At 41.6% G+C, this 20,934-nt stretch overlaps 1 protein-coding gene across 20 annotated transcripts in view; it reads right to left on the minus strand.

Annotated features, from left to right (window-relative positions):
- The window catches only part of LOC110985289 (protein unc-80 homolog), a 144,059-nt gene that overhangs the window by 15,864 nt on the left and 107,261 nt on the right, over positions 1–20,934 (minus strand). For 16 of the 20 annotated variants that reach the window (XM_022246217.2, XM_087145938.1, XM_087145937.1 and 13 more), the window contains 14 exons: positions 20,597–20,641; positions 19,566–19,750; positions 18,671–18,749; positions 18,280–18,330; positions 17,835–17,891; positions 17,404–17,511; positions 16,356–16,469; positions 15,209–15,366; positions 14,055–14,225; positions 12,850–13,066; positions 11,296–11,499; positions 9,899–9,994; positions 5,439–5,615; positions 2,821–2,844 (listed from right to left, as the gene is read on the minus strand). In XM_022246217.2, the coding sequence (XP_022101909.2) occupies positions 2,821–2,844; positions 5,439–5,615; positions 9,899–9,994; positions 11,296–11,499; positions 12,850–13,066; positions 14,055–14,225; positions 15,209–15,366; positions 16,356–16,469; positions 17,404–17,511; positions 17,835–17,891; positions 18,280–18,330; positions 18,671–18,749; positions 19,566–19,750; positions 20,597–20,641 (1,686 nt within the window). The remainder of the gene's footprint in view (positions 1–2,820; positions 2,845–5,438; positions 5,616–9,898; positions 9,995–11,295; positions 11,500–12,849; positions 13,067–14,054; positions 14,226–15,208; positions 15,367–16,355; positions 16,470–17,403; positions 17,512–17,834; positions 17,892–18,279; positions 18,331–18,670; positions 18,750–19,565; positions 19,751–20,596; positions 20,642–20,934) is intronic. The other 4 variants (XM_087145923.1, XM_087145939.1, XM_087145930.1 and 1 more) reach the window with 2 other exon arrangements.

The following is a 20,934-nucleotide window of genomic DNA, read 5'->3' on the forward strand; positions in this document are numbered from 1 at the left end:
GAACTGATGGTAGTTTTGCGGCGTTAGTCACGACAATATTGAATATATGAAACATAATTCATTGGGCCTGCCACACATAAGCAGATAAGGCACATCATTCAGAGCTAGTTTTATGGCATAACACTCAAAGAAACATGGTCCAGACCATCATTTGTCAAACAAGGATGCATAATTTTTGATGTAATGGAGCTGAAAGGAAGAGTTGCAATTTGGAATTAGGTTATTGTCCTTCACTAGCCTTTTTTCCAGTCAAATAAGGTTATAATCTTCACACTTTTGTTTTGATTTCAGGTTACTAAGAGAAAAAAGCAATGATTTGTTTGCATTGTTCACTGAGAAAATTGGATCAGTGTTGTTGAATTGTATGCAAGATCTATTGCAAATAAAATGGTTGGCAGAAGATATTCCTGTCAAACCGCATTATGGGGCTAAGACTGAAAATATTAAACACTAAGAATGCATCACAAGTCAAAATGCATTCTGTGAAATCAGATGCAAATCTACATACAACGATAAGCACCTCTGCACGTGCCTCCTTAAAAAAAACAGCTAATTTTTTACTTGCTTCATACGCTTTCAACTTTTTAAAATGTCCTTCAAATAGTTACTCTCTAATGTTAAAATAAAAAAAGAGTGTATAAAATCAGTTTTTAAAATGTCATTCACTAAGCTTAACCTTTGCGGCTTTTGTTTTTAGGAAGCAGCAATTTGCTAACATTTGTGATTGAAAAGACCCCGCATGGCTTGCAGTACTTCAAACTGCCAATAAACCTCAGAGATTTGCCCAATATAACCCAGTTCTGTCTTGTAATATCTGTATTGCTTGTTACACAGCTATGCTCAGAACAAAACCATTTTCAGACATCTTTGCAGGACAATTCATTTCCTTGAACTTTTCAACAGTTTGAATAAAAAGACAAGCATAAAATGAATACAAAGACCATCCATCTCATCTCCACTTGGGCAGATTTGCAAATGGGCCAGAAGGTAACATTGAGCAAGTCATAATATCATGGCTTCAGTTGGGTACAGCTACCTTATCTGACACAAACACAAACATGCACATTGTTGTAAAAACATACAAAACTTTCAATATGAGGAGAAAAAAAAATAATGGAAAAACCACACCAAAAAAGACAGCACCAACAAACACACTGGCCAATGTGACTAACATTGTGCAGACAAAGGCAAAAAAAGCAGCCACAAAATCAGGAAAAGTTATTTTTGTCCGAATCAAGTCAAACACAAGACAAGTTGCGGGATAGGGGATGGTCAACACAGAATAACTGTCAAACTGTCACAACAGACACACAAACCCAAATGTCACCCGTAGGCTTGGTAAATATCACATGATCTTTTCATTATTTTCTTCTCATCTGCTGGCAAAGTGTTATGCCAGAACAGTGTTGCATCCAAGTCCTTTTCTGATTTTGAGTATTATATTGTAAAATATTCACAAACGTACTTGACATTAATCGTGATTGGCTGCACAAAAAGTACCGAGTAATGGGGATTTTATTGTGGATAGAAACTGAGTATTTGCATAAGAACCGACATTGATCTAAATCTGAATCCTTTAGCAGAGTTAAGAGCACTTTCATACCCAAAAATTTATCTACTCGTGAAGACTACTTGGTCGATACATCCAAGCGTGCATTTAAAACCATTTAGGGGCTTTAACACACTTTTGGGTGGAAGGGAAATGAAACGGACCCCCCCCAAAAAATCCCCTTCTCTCCTTAATTTAAAAAGCAATTGCCAGGGAGGGAGGGGGAGGGAAAGACAGTCCCCGAGGACACAGTCCCCATCCTCTCATCCACCTTCATTCAGTATTTCAGTGAACTTGGAGTCTTGGGATAAAGGATTTGACAGCAGCCCAGGTTCAGAAAGGAAACTGGAAAATTATCTTTGAAGACAAGGAATTTTGGAAAGATCTGTTTTTCACCTGGTATGTGAAAAATGATTTCATGTAAAGTGGCTTAGTGTTTTGGGAAGCATTCAAAAGTCTTGCTGGTGGCCAGTAGCAACACAAAAACTCTTTTATGACACTTCATCACAAGATATTTTTGGAGTGTCATTTAGACAGAAACTTCCAGCGCAAACTACCACTGTAAGTTTAAAATTGAGTAAAATCACAAATTGTGCAAGAACGAAGGCAATCCTAAATTCTGTAGATGAAGTCAACACAGGCAGGGTATCTTTATAAGTGTCACTTATCAAGCAAATCAGCCAAATGTTCAATGCCAAGCCAATGGTGACATCATGACAGCTGGATTAACTAACACACAACTCATACAACTCAATAGGGCAACTCAACACGCTTTTTGGAGCCTGTCTGTCTTTTTCGTCCACATCAATGCAAATCTCAATCTTCATGTTTGTATCCAGTACGTCTGATTCGGGTTTTTCTTATTCTTTTTTTAATGTTGACTTTGAACACTCTCAGCAGGTGCACAGTTTTAGCAAATATATTAATTCACCAGAAGTGGTCCACCTCAGTATACAAGAGTTTCAATGTATCTCACTTTTTATTTGTTTATTGCATCTAGTGATGTAATTACATAGTAATAATACAGTGAAGTGAACAAGTAGTGCATCATTTAGCACACTTTCATTGGACTGGATAATCACAGACTTCAATCTGCAGATATGTGGAAACCTCTTCAAAACCCAAATCCCAAAATATGAAATTAGGAAAACTCTGAGGCTGTGGAAGAGAAAAAATATGACAAGAGAAAGATGGAGAAAGTGAAGTCAAACAAAGCGTCAAAGCAAGGCAAAAGCAAGGCAGGCAGGCAGGCAGTGTGGTGCTAAACTTGCCTTAGGCCTCATCCAGTACTGGTGCTGGAGGCACATAGAGGGGGGTTGTATACGTACGTACGCAGCAGGCACCGTTCAGGAGGCACGCAAAAAACAGGAAGTACAAGAGACCAACGAAAAACAAGAGTCAAAGACAGGTGATGGCAACGTTCAAAAATGACACATGGCAGCGTGGTGTACAAGTCGTGGGTGGCCAGCGTTTTTGCAGTTCAACTGGTTATTCAATCTAGTTGAATATTTCGTTCGTGCTGTTAATGAGTAAGCTAATTTGGTTAATTGCATGTTAATGCCTCAAGCTGGTGGGGAAACTCCCATTGATACTAATATTTCTCTTCCCTACTGCATGGAGGTTTTTTTGTGGGGGGTACACAGCCCAACACCTAGATTGAGTTTTATTATATAATTTTGGTAAAGAATGTATTTCACAGAAAAACATCGTTCCAAATTGATTTGCTGGACAATATCTTTCAGATGTTACTGTTTTCCCCAAATTCAAAATTTATCAGAATTGTGACAATCTGGGTAGATGATCTGAATTCTTATTCTCAGCTTCCTGTGACAATTTCTAAAACTTGAACTTTTCCCCTGGTTTCAAATGACTTGCAGATGGATATATTTGAGCTTGTACTGTTGAAAATCTCAAATAAAGTTTTGTAAAAAGTGACATTTTGCATAAAAAATAAGTATAAGTAAATGATTGCCGCAAAGAAGAGGCCCACAGGTTTGTCCTGCTTTTTTCATGATGTTTCTGTTGGTGGCTGGTGTCTGTGTCCATTAAAGGTCAAGCTTGAGCATCTATCAAAAAAAGAGCACATTTTGTACCTCAAGTCTCTCTGTCTTTGGGCTGTGTACTTCTAAAATATTTCCTTTTAAACAAAACTGAAATGCAACCAGTTGAACAGTACAATGAGAGTGCTGGGACCATTGGTTGTAATTAATTGCTTCATACTTGTTTTCAGTCAATTATTCTACAAGCTCACTTTTCATTTTAGTGTTAAGACAACTACAACTTCTATGCAAAGAATAAAATGTTTGGGGCAATTTTCAACAGGATAGGAATAAAGTAGGGGAGTACTTTTATCATACTAACTAGCCATAAACTTTAAAATATGGGCCAAAAAATATCTGTTCACGCATTTTTAAGTCAGATATCAGAGACGAAATGCATAAGTGGTTCAACGTTACTTTTTGATGAGCTAGGAATAAAACTTTCTGCAATTAAGTCAAACAAATATATAATAAAATATGAATATGTTCATCAAAAACATCTATAAACTGCGTAAGGAAAATTGCATGAAACTTGTACATCCAAAATTTTACTTGAATTTGTTATTTTTTAAACACACTCAAACTAATTGTCTCAGCACTGAAATGACGCACCCATGAAAACAAGGGTGTGGCTATATATAGAAACATACGGTGGCACATTCTTGTCAATCATCAAAGCACAGGATGAAATTGTAACGCATTAAACATACGTACGGTGCGGACAAAACGTGAAAACATTTGGCCAGTCTTGTGGTCTCAGCAAACCATGTTCAAAAAACAACACTGGACACACTATATATAGATATATGAAAATCTGTGCTGCAGACTGACAACATTTGGGACACTTGAATCACGTGATAATCCTGTTTGGACTTATCTTGCACAGCAAGTATGGCAAAAAAGCAATGCAGAACACAGTGCACACCATTAGATGTTGGCCTAGAAGAGGCTGTTTCAAGGTGGGCATCTCACAAACTATAGCGTAATTTCTGTAACCAGAATTAGAAGCCATCACTGCGGTGGCACAACGCTCGTGTAGAGGTGGCACGCGCATGTGACTAATAGAGTGAAGCGACCTGTCAAATGCATGTATGCGTGTCACGCATAATACTGCACGTGTGAGTGCAGTGCCACCGAAGTTACGGCATCTCCTGGACAGTTTGTCTATATGTACTCCAAATGTTAATAATTTGTTCAATGTTCACGTGCAGTACTGTACAGATTCAAATGTATTTGAAACCTTTAAAATAAACTTATTATTTAAGCATTCATGCATGTGCTCGGAAATCCTTAAATGTCGCCATGTTGGCTTAGTACACGGATACTGGCTTTTTCATATGATGCACTTTGACCCACAAAGCTGCCTAAATGATAATTCTTTGCAATCCTTTTGAGCACAATATGTATGCAACCAGCCACTCCAAATATGTTATGATGTGGCAGACTGGTTGGTTGTTACTCACCAAGTCTATTACTAATCCAACCACTGCCTATTAAGTGCGTAAAAGAAAGTGAATTCCTAGGTCACTCCTCTCCATAAGTTTTTTTTTTCGTCTTATTCATTTTCATCAGGAATAGTTGGATGTCACTGGATAACTGTGAATGTTGAAAATACAACTCAGGTATGGTACAAAAAACCTTCCTGAAAATCTTTTAATTTCAAAAAATATGGTAGTTTAACACAAAAGAATTTCAAATAGGAGCTTTGGCAATACCATAAAATGCTTGAATAACTACCCAGTTAAATGTAACTACCTACAAAATTTTTCAATAACTCTGGAAATATAATCTATAAATGCAATAATCTACTTGAATCTGCAACTTAGTAAAGAAAGAAAGTATCCACATACCTTCATGCAGTGCATCTGCATGGCCACCGCTCGGACCACGGCAGAACAGAAGACCGGTGGGGGTGTGAAGCGCATACCCCCTGTCGGAGATGACATGGTCAGGAGTGACAGACCATCCCCACCCCCTGAGGCCGAGCCATCACACAGCAACAATGCTAGGCAGATGTTCAGCAGTGACTGGATCAAATCAATACGATATTGTACGTGAATCAGCCAGGTAATGTCAGCTAAATGGGACACAGGACTGAACAAAATGCAGCATGAGGGTGAGGGCTTGAATCTATCCACTAAAACATTTTCAACGAGCAACCTTACAGTCCTCAGAAGAAACTAAACACTGGTAAAGATTTTCTGAAGGTTTCAAAAGTTACAACAAAAAAAGACACTTCTGAGTCTATCACATCAATGCTTCACTTTGCATTTCATTTGACTCATCCCTGTATCCATGTAATAAACAAAGTGGACTTTGAATTCCTCCCCTGCATTAGTGTGGGTGGGGTCTCCTAGTGATACTAACCCCTGCCCAGCCTACATATGCAAATTTCCCATGTGCCTATTACAATTCGCTGAAAAGACTTGATTATGCATTCTGCCCCTTGACCCTCCACAATGCACTGCTATCCCACCGCCATGTTTGTCCTTCTTTTTGAAGCGGTGAAAACCAACGGAGCAAAACTGGGAAGGATGGGCAGGAGCAGCTGGGCAGAGGTAAGTATCACTAGGAGACCTGACCCACACTAATGTGGGCGAGGAGACTCCTGCGTTCACATACCCCTGCCAAGCCTACATATGCAGAGTGGCACTGTACCCTGGAGGTGGGTCAGCAACGGGAGTGTAATTACTACTAGAAACATAAGGTGGGCGTCGCCAGAGTGAGCACTCACCAGAAGAAACCCCTTGGTTGAAGTATCCACCATCCGGCTCAGACCAGTGCTGGACATTGTCCGGACTGCCGAGCGCAAGGTCGCTATGCCATGGGCTGTTTTGCTCTGCAGAACATCTTTCAGGTAACACTCGGTGAAGGTGGAGGAAGATTTCCAGCACGCCGCCTGGCAGATTTCAGCTAGAGGAACTCCTCTGAAGTACGACCAGGGTGCAGAGGCAGCCCGCACGCCATCAGCCCTCACATCAGATCAGGTCGTCTCATCATGTTGTGCTGACCAGTCTTGGTGATCAAAGATAATGGCCAAGACCGTCTATCGGGCAATAATGTCCTTCAATGCCAGATGAAAGGGTTTCGTCATGGTGATGAAGAGCTGGGAATTAGATCCTCAATGATGCTCAGTCCTGGCAGGATACCACTTGAGAGTCCGGACCTGGCCATCTCTTGTCAGAGTTGGGAATTAATATATTGGGAGGCTGGAAGATAGGAATCTGGTTTTTTGTCAGAAACCTGATGGTTGGGATAAGGCGATCCCTGTGGCTCCCAGCTGGTGTGACCATCAGCAACGGAGTTTTGATCACAGCGGGTCTGGTCCGAAAGATTTTTTTTTTAGCCGAACATGAACAATTATGGGTGAACCTGACATGAAAATAGATCCCTCCCGCCAATTACAAACCAACGGAAATTTCCCACACCCGGTCCTTTTATGAACTGGTTCTCAAGTTAATTAAACCTTTACTTTCCAAGGAGTTTCCAAGGAGTGCTTTGCCTGGCCACGCGTGCGGCACAGGCAGGGCGGCCGGCCAGCCACTGTTGCGTCAAACAAGTAGGCATATTTGGAATCATCGTTTTATTCATTCGAATCACATTTAATTATATGATTTAAACTTTATTAACAAGTTAAAGGCTGTACATCGAATAATAATCCACTGCATATACATGTACTGCATCGCACAATACATGTAGGCCTGCAGTTCATGTACATTGCCGTGTACATGAAAGCTTGCTGGTGCATGATGCCAGGCTTGCACTCCATGAATGGGATAAGTGTCAACACGTGTAATACGAGGTTTACCGTAAGACGAGGTTTTTGGAGAGTCCCTTCGAGCTTGTATTAAGCGTGTTCGACTGTACACATCTTCCACAGTATGCACTGGTAGTAGGGAGACCATCAGAGGATTTCAAAGCATGAGAACTGGGGGTAAATATCAAATGCCTGGACCCGGCTAATGGGGAGTAAGTTTACTTGCCCCAAGTGCAGTGCCAACGGACAGAGCCACCACAATCCGGGACATGATCCAGAGCTGGGTCCTGATGAGGGAATGGTTCTGGCTGGACAGTAGAGACCACTTCAGCCTCCGAGAACATCCCTTTTAAGGTAGGAGGGACGGCCGGCAGGGGATTCGGCTCGGGTGCCGTCGCTGCTGGCAGAGGCTTGGCGTCTATCCTGCGGGCAAGAGAGTGAAGGCCTCTGAGATGGACTGGAGGGTCATCATCCAAGGGGGCGGATCTGGATCGGAGCAGCATTTCTTCATAGCCTTGGACGAGGAAGAAGAAGCGGAAAAGATGTCTTGGCCTTGTGCTCCTTAGCCTTCACTGGTGCAGGGAAGCCAAAGGCCGGGACGGTTGGAGGTACAACAGGGCAGGGGTCTCCCGAATGGTCGGTCGTATCCTGCGAGGAGCGTTCCAGGTCATGATTAGTGGCCTCATGACCGGAGTCCATTGGCAGACAGGAGCTGCAGATGGGGTATGGCGGACGAAAGCCCCGGCGGCATAGCACTCCAAAGGGGGCGGCATCGTCCGATGCAACGGGAGGCTGAGTACCATGCTGAATTGCAGGACTCGCCCGTGGCAGAGCGGTGGAGCGTGTCCAACTCGCTGTGTAACCCGTTGCCCACTTGGAGGGAATTAACTGGCCCAGATTCCAAGTGGGCACCACCTGGCGGGCAGAAGCCGTTAAGGGACCAGGGGCAGACGGCAGACTGGCGCCCATGAGCCCATCATCGGTCAGTAGGGTTGCCTGGGGATGCAGTAGGTAGCAATGCCCGGTACCCACGGCATGGAGAAGGGACTGCTCATCATTCTCTGGTCACTGTGATCAAGGGTAGTGTTGCGGCATAGCTCGCTCAACCTGATCTGTAGATATGTGGAGCGGGCGTCGATGATCCCGGTCAGCAGGTGTACAGAGCAGTCAGCAGTGATCAAGGGCGGTGTTATGGTACCGCTCGCTCAGCCTGATCAATTCTGGTAATGGTCATCAGTGATCAGGGTATTGTTGCGGCATAGCTCGCTCAACCCTGCCTATTCATTCCAATGGGTCTCTCTTCATTGAGGCTGTTAATCGGATAACACAAACGCATCACAAAAGAGCGGGGCAGTCCGCCAAGCCCCGCTACATGGCCAGACCCATATAACATTGGGCCGTTATTATTCGAACGCACGCACCACACAGAGAACAAAGGGCTGCCCAGCCCTGTTCAACGGCCATACACAACACACAATGGTAAGTCACACCCAAAGCTGTTGATAATGCATAGAAAAAAGGGGCAGAAAAGAACAACAAAATATACAAAATACGAGATATGAAATACGAGAATAAGAACTCTTACCAACAGATAAGAAATCACTTTTATACGTAAACAAAAACAAGTCAATTCACAAAGGTGAAAGATATGAACTCGAAACTGTGAAAATGCCAGAAAAGACACGTCTGTAAACGATAGGCGCTGAGAAAAGAAGGAAGAACACGGCGGCGGGATCGCAGTGCATTTTGAAGGGTCAAGGGGCAGAATGCATAATCAAGTCTTTTCAGCGAATTGTAATCGGCACATGGGAAATTTGCATATGTAGGCTGGGCAGGGGTATGTGAAAGCAGGAGACCAGGTTTTTTGGTAAGTGCTTGCCAAAATTTTTCACTGGCCGCAACTCACTCCATTGACAATTACCACAAGTCTACTAGGCTTTGCTGTCCCATATCTCGGTCAAATGAATCACAACTTTCAGAGCAATACAGCATCAGTAATGACAAGTCTTAGGAAGTACATTTTCAGCACAAATTTTACGATATACAAAATCGAAAAGACAGGCCCCAAATCCAGGAGTGGTATCTTCTGCAACAATAACGAATTTAGATATTTCCCAAGCATCGATCTTGTTACCTATTACTGGAATACTCATGAGAAAGCCTTGATTGTTGTACAACTAACCCTTCCAGTCAGTAAAGATTTTGTTATAGATAACTCCACACAGTCTTTCCCTTAAGGGACTCACAGGGTGAAGAACGATTATGGCACTTCAGTGCATGTGTCCTCAAGCAAGGTATCCAACTACAATGATAACCATAGGGCAATTCAGTTTGCTTGAAAACAAAATGAAATGCTGTAAGCTGGTGATGATAACCAAGCCTGCCCTCACAGTTGCTTACACATTTATAGTTTACTGACAAGGGGTAATGTTGGTTTTAACAGTGCTCAAAGGGTAATATATGAAAACATACTCAAAGTCCATTGCCTGCCCCCAAATAAGAAGTAAATATTAGAAAATTGCTCCAGAAATGTGATGGAAGACTGTCTGGTACCTTGAGGTGTGGGAGATGGCTGATGATGCTCTGCCTAGTCAGGGTCACATAGATGCCCTTCAAGAAGTTGGCTGCAGACTCCCAGTCCATGTGACGCTGAAATCAAGCGCAGAGAATAGGATTAGGTTTAATTGGAGTGAGACTTTGATTGATTTAAGGTTCGGTTTTGCTTGGCTTAGTTGGATGCAGCTAGAATGCATTTGGATTGGGGCAAGTCAGGTTGGTTCATTAGGGTTACATAGATTAGAGAGGAATAGGACAGACACACCCAGTATCTACATAAAAGTAGGGACCCAAAATGGAGATGGAACCAGATCATACAAGGATTACAAACACGCATAATTTTTCATATCTTGGTAAAAAAATAAAGTATAAGCAGTCAAGAAATAGACGAAGGGAGCAGGGCCAATAGCGCACCCATACTTAAGCCACTACTATATCCGCAATCAATGTTAACCACCTAACAGATAACAAAACATCCCTGATTGACTGATTTAGTGACACCAACTGCACATAGGGTCATAAGCTAAGGTAAGGTCAATCAAGAACAAAACTTGATATCACATGGTCAAAAATGTACAGTGTGTGTGAGTGTTGGGGGAAGGCTACTACGTGTCAGTGTTCTCGAATAACCTGCAGTGTCATTTAGTTTGAGCATGCACTGTTGAAATACTGAACTGGCTCAGTATGAACGCATACATGTATTCTCTCCAATGCCATATATGTTCAAGCTGCACACATCATACACACTGGCATTCATGTTGAAGACAAATCACGATTTTGATTGGTCACCAAACATCACAGGGTGGGGCTTGATGGATAAGTTTACTGGATGAGGATTAATGATTGGAGAATCATGCACAAATCCAATGGAAGCCATTGGACCAAATTTGTAAGTTTTTATGACAGGAGAGCAACAGGGCGGCCACACATACTGGCAACACAGTTGGGAGACTACACACAAATTCTTTATGGACACAAATTTACAACTTGGTCCTGAATTCCCAGATAAAAGAAATTCGTTCCCTCAACACAGGGCCGGTCAAATCACAACTGCATGCCAGTACACACAAGGTGTGTGCACATGACGAGGAGGACAGGCATAGTGTGGACATCCAAACACAAGAATGTCTACATAATGTAGAGTTAGAAGACTTTGTATGGCCTCACATACATCCACACAATGCTTCCCCTCTCTGAAAAACAGCTGCAAAGGCAATTTGGGGACAGGGTTAACTGTTGCAAAATGAAGAACAACAGTCCAGGAAATCATCATCAAAAGTGAAGCATCTTCTCCAAGTTTTCTTAATCGGGGTAGAACAAAGGAATGTCTGTCCACACTACAAATTGGAATCAAGCAAGTGTGTGCTCGGGGTGAGTTAACCCCACAGACGCACCATGAGTGTCGGCTTCTTGTGAATCTTATTGAAGAGTTTATCCAGTCTCTTCAGGATGAGGATGAGGGCTGGGCGAAGGTCTTGGCTGGTCCAATCTGTCTGTGGGATCATCTGGGTGATGTACATCTGTAGCCCCTTGCAACCCATGGTGATGGGGTCGTGGGGTGCTACCTTCAGCAGGGTGTGGGCCACTTCAGCTAGCCTCTGAAAGGAAGAAAGAAGCCAAGGAATGACTCTCATTTCCAACCGGAAACAAATGTTTTGAATGACATTTTTGTTTTGAATGATGCTGAGTACAAAAGCAGAAGATGGCACCACTCACTGCACACTAATGAGAAACTCACTGACAACTCACTGACAAACCCAACAGTTATACTATGTGCTGTGCATAGTGAGTTTTGGAAGTGTGCAGTACAAAAACCATGTAGTAACCCTTGCTCTGATTTTTATTTTTTCTTATTTGTGCACACATTTCACTAACTATTTTATGCCTTGACACTTTGTGGGAGGATTTATCATATTGAAGGTCGTTCAGATAGTGCTAAAGAAAGAATTCAGAATATTCTTTTATAGTTTGATTGCAAAGGCCTAAATAAGCTCTCTGATTTGGCATTTTGTTGGTTGTTATAACCATGTTGGCTCGTAAATCAAGGTACTTTTATGCACTCCGAGAAACTGTGTTCAACACTGGTTTCATGAAAGGATTTTGGCAGTGTTAAAGTCAAGTATTTCCAAAGTATCCATATCTTGCAAGGGAAGACTTGATGAAAGGACTTTGCATCATGTCTTCACAAATAGTAACAAGCATTACAGTCTCAACCTGAACCTCATGCTATTTATGAACTACAGCAAAGTTATTCCTAGTATTGTTCAGCCACTTTAATAGCGACAGTTCTAATGTGATAGTGCTCTCGATGACAGTGAGAAATACACCCAAAGTACCTGTACTAATGAAGTACTGAACCACAACTAGGCTATGCTCAATTTCCACTCCCTAAAAAGCACTGCCCATGGCCAGGTCATAGTCTTGGGTAAGTTCAAGCAATGACCATAGTTAACTATTGCTCAAACTCATGTTGTTCCAACAATGGATTGTTGGACAATTCTGGATGACCATTTGGAACCAGGCCCTGGGGCACAGTTGCATCAACGGTTTATAGCAAAAGCCTTTTTCGTAATCAGTTGTACAGGTTCCCTTGACATAAAATGGACTGATTGGCACACAGGTGACAGAGGTCATGAACAAAAAAACATGTAAATGGAGACAGGCTGTGAGCAGTAATTTTGCTAAAGGTGTCTGCACTAGAAAGCAGGAGGTCATGGGTTCGAGTCCCACCAATTTCAGCTTGCGAAGTTCTTCATAAGCCTTTGGACAACACTGAATATACGTAAGTGAAGAACACAAATATAAAATATAAGATAAATAAAAATAGTATGACAAGGTTGCTTGAAGAGAATTGTATTGCCATGTAAAAAGCAACTGACTGGCCATCAAACTGTTTGCACTCAAAAATTACCACTGGATGTAGAAAATATCCTGCCTGATCCACTCACCAAGTGGCAGCGTTGGTCCAGTAGCTCCAGGGAGGAAGAGGAGCTATGCTGTCTGGATTCGTTGTGGGGTCGTAGCTCCTTCAGCCTGGCCAGGCTGTGGCAGTAGTAGCCGGCTGCTACATTCAGCAGCATGTCCCGCGGCTTGCAGAACTCGTTCATTGGCTCTGCGTCCTCCGAGTCATCCTCATAGCGGCGCCGGACACGGTAGTCATTGTATCTGAGCCAAGACAGAGGACAAGGATGCAAGTTATTCATTGTGCCAAGGGAGCCAGCTTTCCAAAATTTTGGCTTAATCACTTGGCATAGGTTTTTCATGAAAGCATTTGCATGAATTGACACCTTTTACTGATCGATGGTTACAAGTGGACAAATCCTCGAAACCACTCTCAAGACAATTATTTTGCCTGTATTCCACAATTCAAGCACCATCTCAAGCACTGAATTCATATCAGTCTGTAAGTTTGGAAAGTTTCTTGAGGGATCCAAATGACAACCCTCCCAAAATTTGACGAAGGCTTCACTGGGGAAACCTTCTGTTTCTGTTCCAGATAAAAGTAGCTGATTTGAGCCGGGGGCAGGGACAGGAGCTGCCCTCCTTGGCATTTCTCTCGATATCGTTGCTATTCATTTGTTTCATGTCAGGCTTCAGAAGTTTTTCTCACAATGCCTTGCCATCCTTTTGACACCAATTTTATAAAATCAGTTGTATGATCTCGAGAAATAGCCTTTGTTTTTAAGACAGGGTGCTCTAAAGTAATAAAACATTTCTGCTGATCATATGGTGCACAGTATGTGAAGAACAAAATTAAATGCAGTTAACATTGCTATCTTTTGGGTAATGCAAAACACAAGATTGACCGCTTACCCAAAGAGGTCACAGTAATATACTTCCCAAATTTGACATCACTTCACGTCGATTATGAAGACTACAAATCATCATCCCTATAAGTCTGAAATCTAATGATCCATGGAGGATTCTCAAGCCTGTGGCATACGTAGGCCACAGACTCACACAGAGTCCACAAGCAGTAAGCCTAGTCACGTTATGTTTTAATGGGCAATGTCAACATACACACTAACAAAGGTAAAAAAGTTGGTGGCAGAAGTGATCAAATGCTCTATTTATGCAAGGCATGCAATCAGTCATCGCAAGCCACTGGCAAAACTGAAAGGGTTTTGACACAAGAACAGACATTCCCACTGACCTGAACTGGAAATCTTCCCTCATGTCTTCTTCCCCTAGGTCAGCCCCAGCAGCATTCATGGCTGACTTACGGGAGGCCTTGTGAACCGAGCTCTGCTGGGAGTTATTGGAACTCTTGAAGCTTGTTGTAGCATTGACATTCTCAATCTTGCGGCTTGGCCCGCTGGTGCTGCTAGAGACATCAAGCAATGAAAAAAGGAATGAAGAACAATTATATAATAATAGTTCAAGATTGTGGATTTCTGTGAAATTAATGATGCACACATGACGTGAAAATGCAGAAATGCTAAGACACAGACCGGCTCACAGGATTTTAAGTGATTCAATAGAAAGTCAGAAAGGTCAAGTCCATCATTTGTCATTTGCGCATTATGTTCATTTAACTGAGGTAACAAAATCTAAACAAGGATGCTTTACAACTAGCCTCATGAAGTTAGGGCTAAGCGAATGATGAATATTCAGAGACAAACTTTTTTTTAGGCTTTCAACTTCAAATCAAAAATTCCAGTATCAGGTATTCAATTGCAACCCTAATTTAGCATCTGGGGCAGGCTTTCATTCAGCCAATTCTAGACAAATAGCAAAGGGTTGCTCACAATTTATCAACATAGGCTATCACTTGATTTGAGACTGAATGATTTATAATGGACTTACAACTGACTTTCATTTCTTCCAATACTGCTATCTATCATGAGCCAACATATGGGTGTATTCCTCTAAACTCAGCCACATGGGCCCAATGCCACGATTTTATGCTAACAGAGGCTCCATGTATTTCATGAAGATCGTAAGCAATAAGCATGGCAAAAGACATACTTAGCTCGGACGAAAAATTTGCGTAATGTAGTAAACAAACAACAGAAATCTCTATGTGCATGTAACAGCAAGGATAACGATGCCAAACACCACCATGCAATGGTGTTAAGTACAACTTTTCTGAAAACCGTTAAGCAGATCCATAGAAGTGGGCACTGTTTCACCATGTTCACTACTACTTGTGCAGATTTGGTTGGAGATAAGCGTCTCTCGGGATCTATGCATACAGTGAATATTAACTAACGGGGAGGATACTGTGACAGTTACAGACATTTAGACAAGCTGTACAGGACAAGTTGAAAATAGGTATGGTACAACTAAAATGTTGGCTGGGCCTACCGTGCCAAAGTTTCAGCGCCTATGATGAGCGCCTTAATGCACACTCCCATGCTATTGATGACGGCTGTTTCTGACTTGGCAGCGCTGGGATTGTCTCTCTTCTTGGTCTGCTCCTTGACGTGCTCTAGGTAGAGGGGCACAAGATCTGCTAGAACACTCTGGAAGAGGGGAGGAAAAAAATATAACAACAGCAATTCAAATGGCACGGTCTACAACTTCGGACCTACACAAGCCAAACCTGAATGTCAGCCACAACAGGACTTTTAGGACCTGCATAGGCCCTCCATGAATGTCAGTCACATGCTATGGGACTGTTTAGGACCTATGTAGGTCCTTTGTGAATGTCAGTCACAGCAGGACTGCTTCAGACCTGCATGGGCCCTCCATGGATGTCAGCTCCTGCAGGTCTGCTTTGGACCTATGTAGGCTCTATATGAAATGTCAGTCATGTACTACAGGATTGCCAAGGACCTGTCCTCCATGCATGTCAGTTATTGCAGGAAAAGTAAAGGGCCTGTAATTAGGCTGCCCATGAATGTCAGTTACAGTAGGACTGCTTAAGTCTTGCATAGGCCCTCCTGACAGCATAGCTATAATCATCGCCCCCCCCTCCTGGAATTTAGAAAATAAAGAAAATAAAATTCTAAAGAAAACACTGGGACTTGCATCCCCCACCAACACCCGGCTCCCCAGGTACACTGCTGTAGGCCCTAAACAAATGTCACTCAGATATTTACAGCTTGCATTACACGCAATTAAAGTTGCACTTACTGTGTGCAAGGTGATTCCAAAAGATTCAGGTAGCTTTGCTTCCAATCTGTTAACTAGGACACTGCTGCTTTATGCCAGTTTCTTGGGTCACAATTCCCCCAAAACCTCTGGCCAATGTGCAGCAGTCTGATTTTACGTCAGTCATTCATTTCTGAGTTTGCAAGAGGTACTTGTTAGCAAAGTCATAACCAGCACTGTGGCTGGCACACCCTGAAATTTTACGATTGCACAAATGATTCTTGACATTATTATGAATTCACCCAACCATGGGTGGTCTGAATTGAATCAGGGGCTTCTTTGTATGCATGAAACATTACTCAAAGTGAAGGTGGAAGAATTCCAAAAGTGAGTGGAAGGAAGTTATCCCTGTGCTTACCAGCATCTGTGCACTGCGGACAGACTCAGGAGCATAGGCCACCACAATGGCACACAGGCGTATGGCTTCAGCAATTGTAAATGTTGCCAAGTGATCGTTACTGTAACAGAAATCCTATTGAGAGGAAGGAGAAATCAAGTGTCAAACTGCACTAAACAAAAGTGTACAAGAGGCTGGATGTACTAACGGCAGTTACAGCTTCTTTGCATGTCAGCAATTTCAACAAAATCAGGACAATTCTGCGTGAATATTTTTTTGGGGGGGTTAACATTTTCTTTTCCATAGAAACTAATCATGCTGGACACTGTTGTGACCGCGGTGATGTTGGAAAACAACCAACATTTACAGATAGGAAGGCCCTATCTTTACAATACATTTAATGCATGATTACTTCTTATGTGCCAACTTTGGTGGTTTTTTATTCCACCTTACACCCCCCCCAAAAAAAAGAGAGGCTGCAGAGTGGTCAGTCTGTTACCATGGCAGTAGTTCGATTTGCCTGATCCTTGAAAAGTCCAAATTTCAAAACAAATCTCAATGAAAGGACACTCCCCAACGAAGAAACAGCACAAGGGTTTAGGTCCTAACTTAAGATAGAATAGGATACTTTGTGAAAATCCCTTCCAGTAATTAGTGGTTTCTGTGGCTTCACTAGACCAGCGTTGACTCGACCACAAAACTTTCTGTAAATGTATGCGTTTCTCATCTTGGTGGCCATTGGCCTAGTAAAAGTACTTCTGTCACTTTGACATCATTTGATGGCCTTTGATGACATCATTCAATGGCCTTTGAAAGGTGAAATGTAGAAGTTAAGCCAATGGGTTCTCACATGTTGGTAGATTTTGGAGGGTTCAGAAAGAATCTGAATAAAAGTGCCCTTCTCAGGGGATTTAAGGTTAACAGTATTTCGAACTTTGAATTCGTAGTGCCTGTGTATCTCCATTCATCTACTGAGTTTGTGTGACCAAGTACATCAAATGACAACTGAATTTTATTTCAAGAACAGTAAAATTATACTTGAAATGAATGCATATCTAGTGCATCCTACCAGCGTCTTCAGGGGTTTTTCCCCAGTGACCAGCTCTAGTATGTCCAATGAGTCCTTGCTGTCTTTCTCCATGGAGAGCAGGAGACGGAAAAGACAGCGGGGAGAAATCTAAAGAAACAATTAAGAAAAATTGATTGTAGCTCCGAGTTTTTTTCGGAAAAGAAAAAAGATGAAAAGTAAGATAATAAAACATCCCAGGAACATTTACAGGTGAGCATGAAGACACTGTGTGGGCTCTGTGTACAAATTGAAGTTACTGTGTCCTAATTGGCAGCCAAAAACCGAAGATACCAAGTTACAAATGGTAGAATGAAAGTTGTGTTGAGTGTTCACCAACTGACTTATTCTTGCTAATTTCTCTCTGGACAGGCTGTTTACAAAGCTTTTCACACATCAACCCACATTTCATTCCCTAGGATGTATGCACATACCTTCTGTGGGTTAACCTCTTCTTCTCCTTGTAGCAGAGGGGCCGCACTCCCAAACAACTGACGGGAAAACAAATGTTCAATTACTGCTTCTGACATGCTTCAAAAAGTTGGCTTCATTTTTACATTGGAAATAACATTTAACACTGCATTTTGAAATTAATTATTATGTATAAACCTTTCTTTCACACATAGGAGTTTTAGATCAAATAAAACAGGATTCTTTTTCAAATAAATGTGTTTGCATTGAACACATCAAATTTATGATAAGAAATGTATATAAATAATCTGTAAAATCTTCTGAGTAAACTTTGTTCCATGTTACTTGCATCTTTTATGGTTAATAAATTTTAAATAGTGAGCAACAAGGGCAAAGATGCCAGGGAAAAATGTACAAAAACACAGCCGCATCCAGAAATGAATTCTGAAGAACAAGGCAGGTTTTTACCTGGAGGACAAAAGGCTTCATGTGGAGCACATAGAACTGCCGGCAGACATACTGAAAAAGTGGGGAAAATGAATTGTGCTTTGGTTTTTATTGCACACTCACACAGCAGAGACATTTAAGTCAAAGACAAAAGTAATAGGTAATAGGCCAAAATGCTGAAATTCTTTGTAAACTGAGTAAAAGAGAAACAGTTAACTCTCACTTTCATGTTTAACGTTCATGCAATATAAAACAAAAAATCAAAATCAATCAAAATACAAGGGAGGACAGAAAGAACTATTTTTTTGTTGAAATTACTGCAGTATGTTTATAATTTGAACTTGGAAAATAATTTTGTTCTGATGATTGGAAGTTGTTTCCAGATGTGATTTTGTACAAAATAGTGCAATACCTCAACGGCACGACAGACTAAGGGATTGGAGTTATGGTAGTTATAGACCCTCAGAATGGTGGGCATGATGTACTGAAACCTACAAAAGAGAGAAATATTGGGATATATTAATCTACCTGATTCAAGCTTCACATATGTAACCAACCTAGTTTATTTTATTAGCAGCAAATGTGTTTCACTGGTCATACTTGTGCTAGGTACTTTTTCTGTACTCATATTTTGCAATCATACGGAAAAATGGTTCCGTACTAATGCTCATGAGAATGTCCACGTACAAGACGACAGTACTGCTTTGTCACAGCATCCAAATGCAATGAAGCCAAGTTTTCATGTCAATTTGAGACAGAAGCCATATTCCCACTGGATTTTTGTTTTGGTATACGAACTACTGCAGCTGAGAAAAATGAAAGAATAAAATCAGTCCAACTGGAACCCCCTGGAGAACTGAAGTCCCTGCTAATTTTAGAACTCACTCATGCTAACTTAACAAGCCAAAAGTGGTCGCAGATTTCCCCCAAGCTGCAGTAGTTTAAAAAGGACCTGCAAATGGTTAAATATCCCTAAGGGCAGTTCTTCAAAATGCTTCAAGTAATATGGATAGTTTCCTGACCCTTAGTGTGTACTGATGATAGTACGTACATACACCCCGATTTTTTTTCACAGTCTTGCCTAGGTACTTTCCATCAAGGCAGTATTGTTTTATGCATTAATAAAAACTGTGAGACATGTACAACTGTGAATGTAATGCTACACAGAAACCATTGTAGACAAATGCAAAACTGCAATACAGGAATCATTTTTGATTACATTGGTCTGATAAGGACATTGACATCAGAATTCACTGATGTCAATATCATTATCCCAACAAAATCTCTCTTTGTTTCTCTCTGCTTACCCTTTGGTAGCAAACATCTGCTTGAAGTGGCGTGAGATATTGATGAAGGAAGCAAGGCAGATGCGTAGCAGTGAGATGTCCTGGCAGTGGAGAAGCAGACATCCATTCAGGACGTTCAGGAAGAGCTGAATATCACCGCTCCAGGAGAAATCGCTGGACATGTTCAGAAAGATGGCCGCCGTGAACTTGGGGAAAGCAAACAAAGCAAGTAATCATAATGAATTCTCTTTTCATTTTTGCAATGGAGAGTCAAACGTGTACCTGTGAAGCACAAAATGAGCAGCTTCTTTGAAGATGCCGACATTGTTATACTTGTCCATTGTTAGCACACTTGTAGTCACATACTGACAAACACATCTTAGACTGAAGTCTCTTACTGCAACTTTCAAGACTGTTGATTTTGGTAATCTTACCTTTTCTACAGCTAAAAAATAAAGTATTCCAGTACAGCAGATGATCTGATTGATTCTATGAACCTCAAGCGGGACCAAGGGAGGGCGCTATTTTCATAGCAACAGAGGCTCTCTTGGAGGGAAATGCACTTCACTGGTTCACACATGACTATGAAATGCATGCATTGTGGTTGCATCACAATCAACCAAATGAACACTCCCCACCAACATGGCTCTTTTCAACTGATGAGGGGGTGAGTTTGCTCAAGGCAGACAGACTCTATAGAAGAATGGTTGCCGAGAATTGGAAAAGTCTTGAGGGTTGTAATCAAACACTCATAGTCCATGAGTATGTAAATTTTTGACCACATTGTATGTGCTACTTTGCCACAGAGAGGATGGTCCAGGAGTTGGACAGTGATTTACTAAATAAAAGCTAATTTCATTCTTTTTCCATTCATGTGAATAACTCACATCACAGTTTTCTAATAAAAGAGTCATTGCCAAAAAGTTTCTTAACAGCCTAAGCACTTTACACTAACCACAAACACACTGAGCCAGGACACTAATGGAAACCAATTTTCCCAGACTTGACTCAATTTCTGCCTTCTACTAAAACATGCTTGATTCAATTCTTACCTTGACCCACATGTACTTGTGTATGACATCCAGTCCAAACAATTCCTGTGAAGTATAAACAGCATTATCTTGAGATGAGTTTCTCAAACAAAGCAGAAATAAAGTTGAAATAAACAAAGTTTTTTTAGGTAGCCAGGCAAATGATGCAAGAACTGTACTACTTCTGTAACAGTTTGAGCAGACGGTCTCAGGAATCATTCCAATACTGACGACAGCATTTGCTCCAACCAAGAGGAAGAAACAAAGGGGTCAGCATAAATACGTTCCAGCTTGCCACATATTTGCCAGACCAGTTTACACAACCTCCACAGACAGGACTTTCTTTCCTACTGGAGTCG

The sequence above is a fragment of the Acanthaster planci genome, linkage group LG14 (genome assembly GCF_054643075.1).
Source record: "Acanthaster planci isolate LZ-2023a linkage group LG14, COTS_SCS, whole genome shotgun sequence".
NCBI classification, from domain to species: Eukaryota; Metazoa; Echinodermata; class Asteroidea; order Valvatida; family Acanthasteridae; genus Acanthaster; species Acanthaster planci.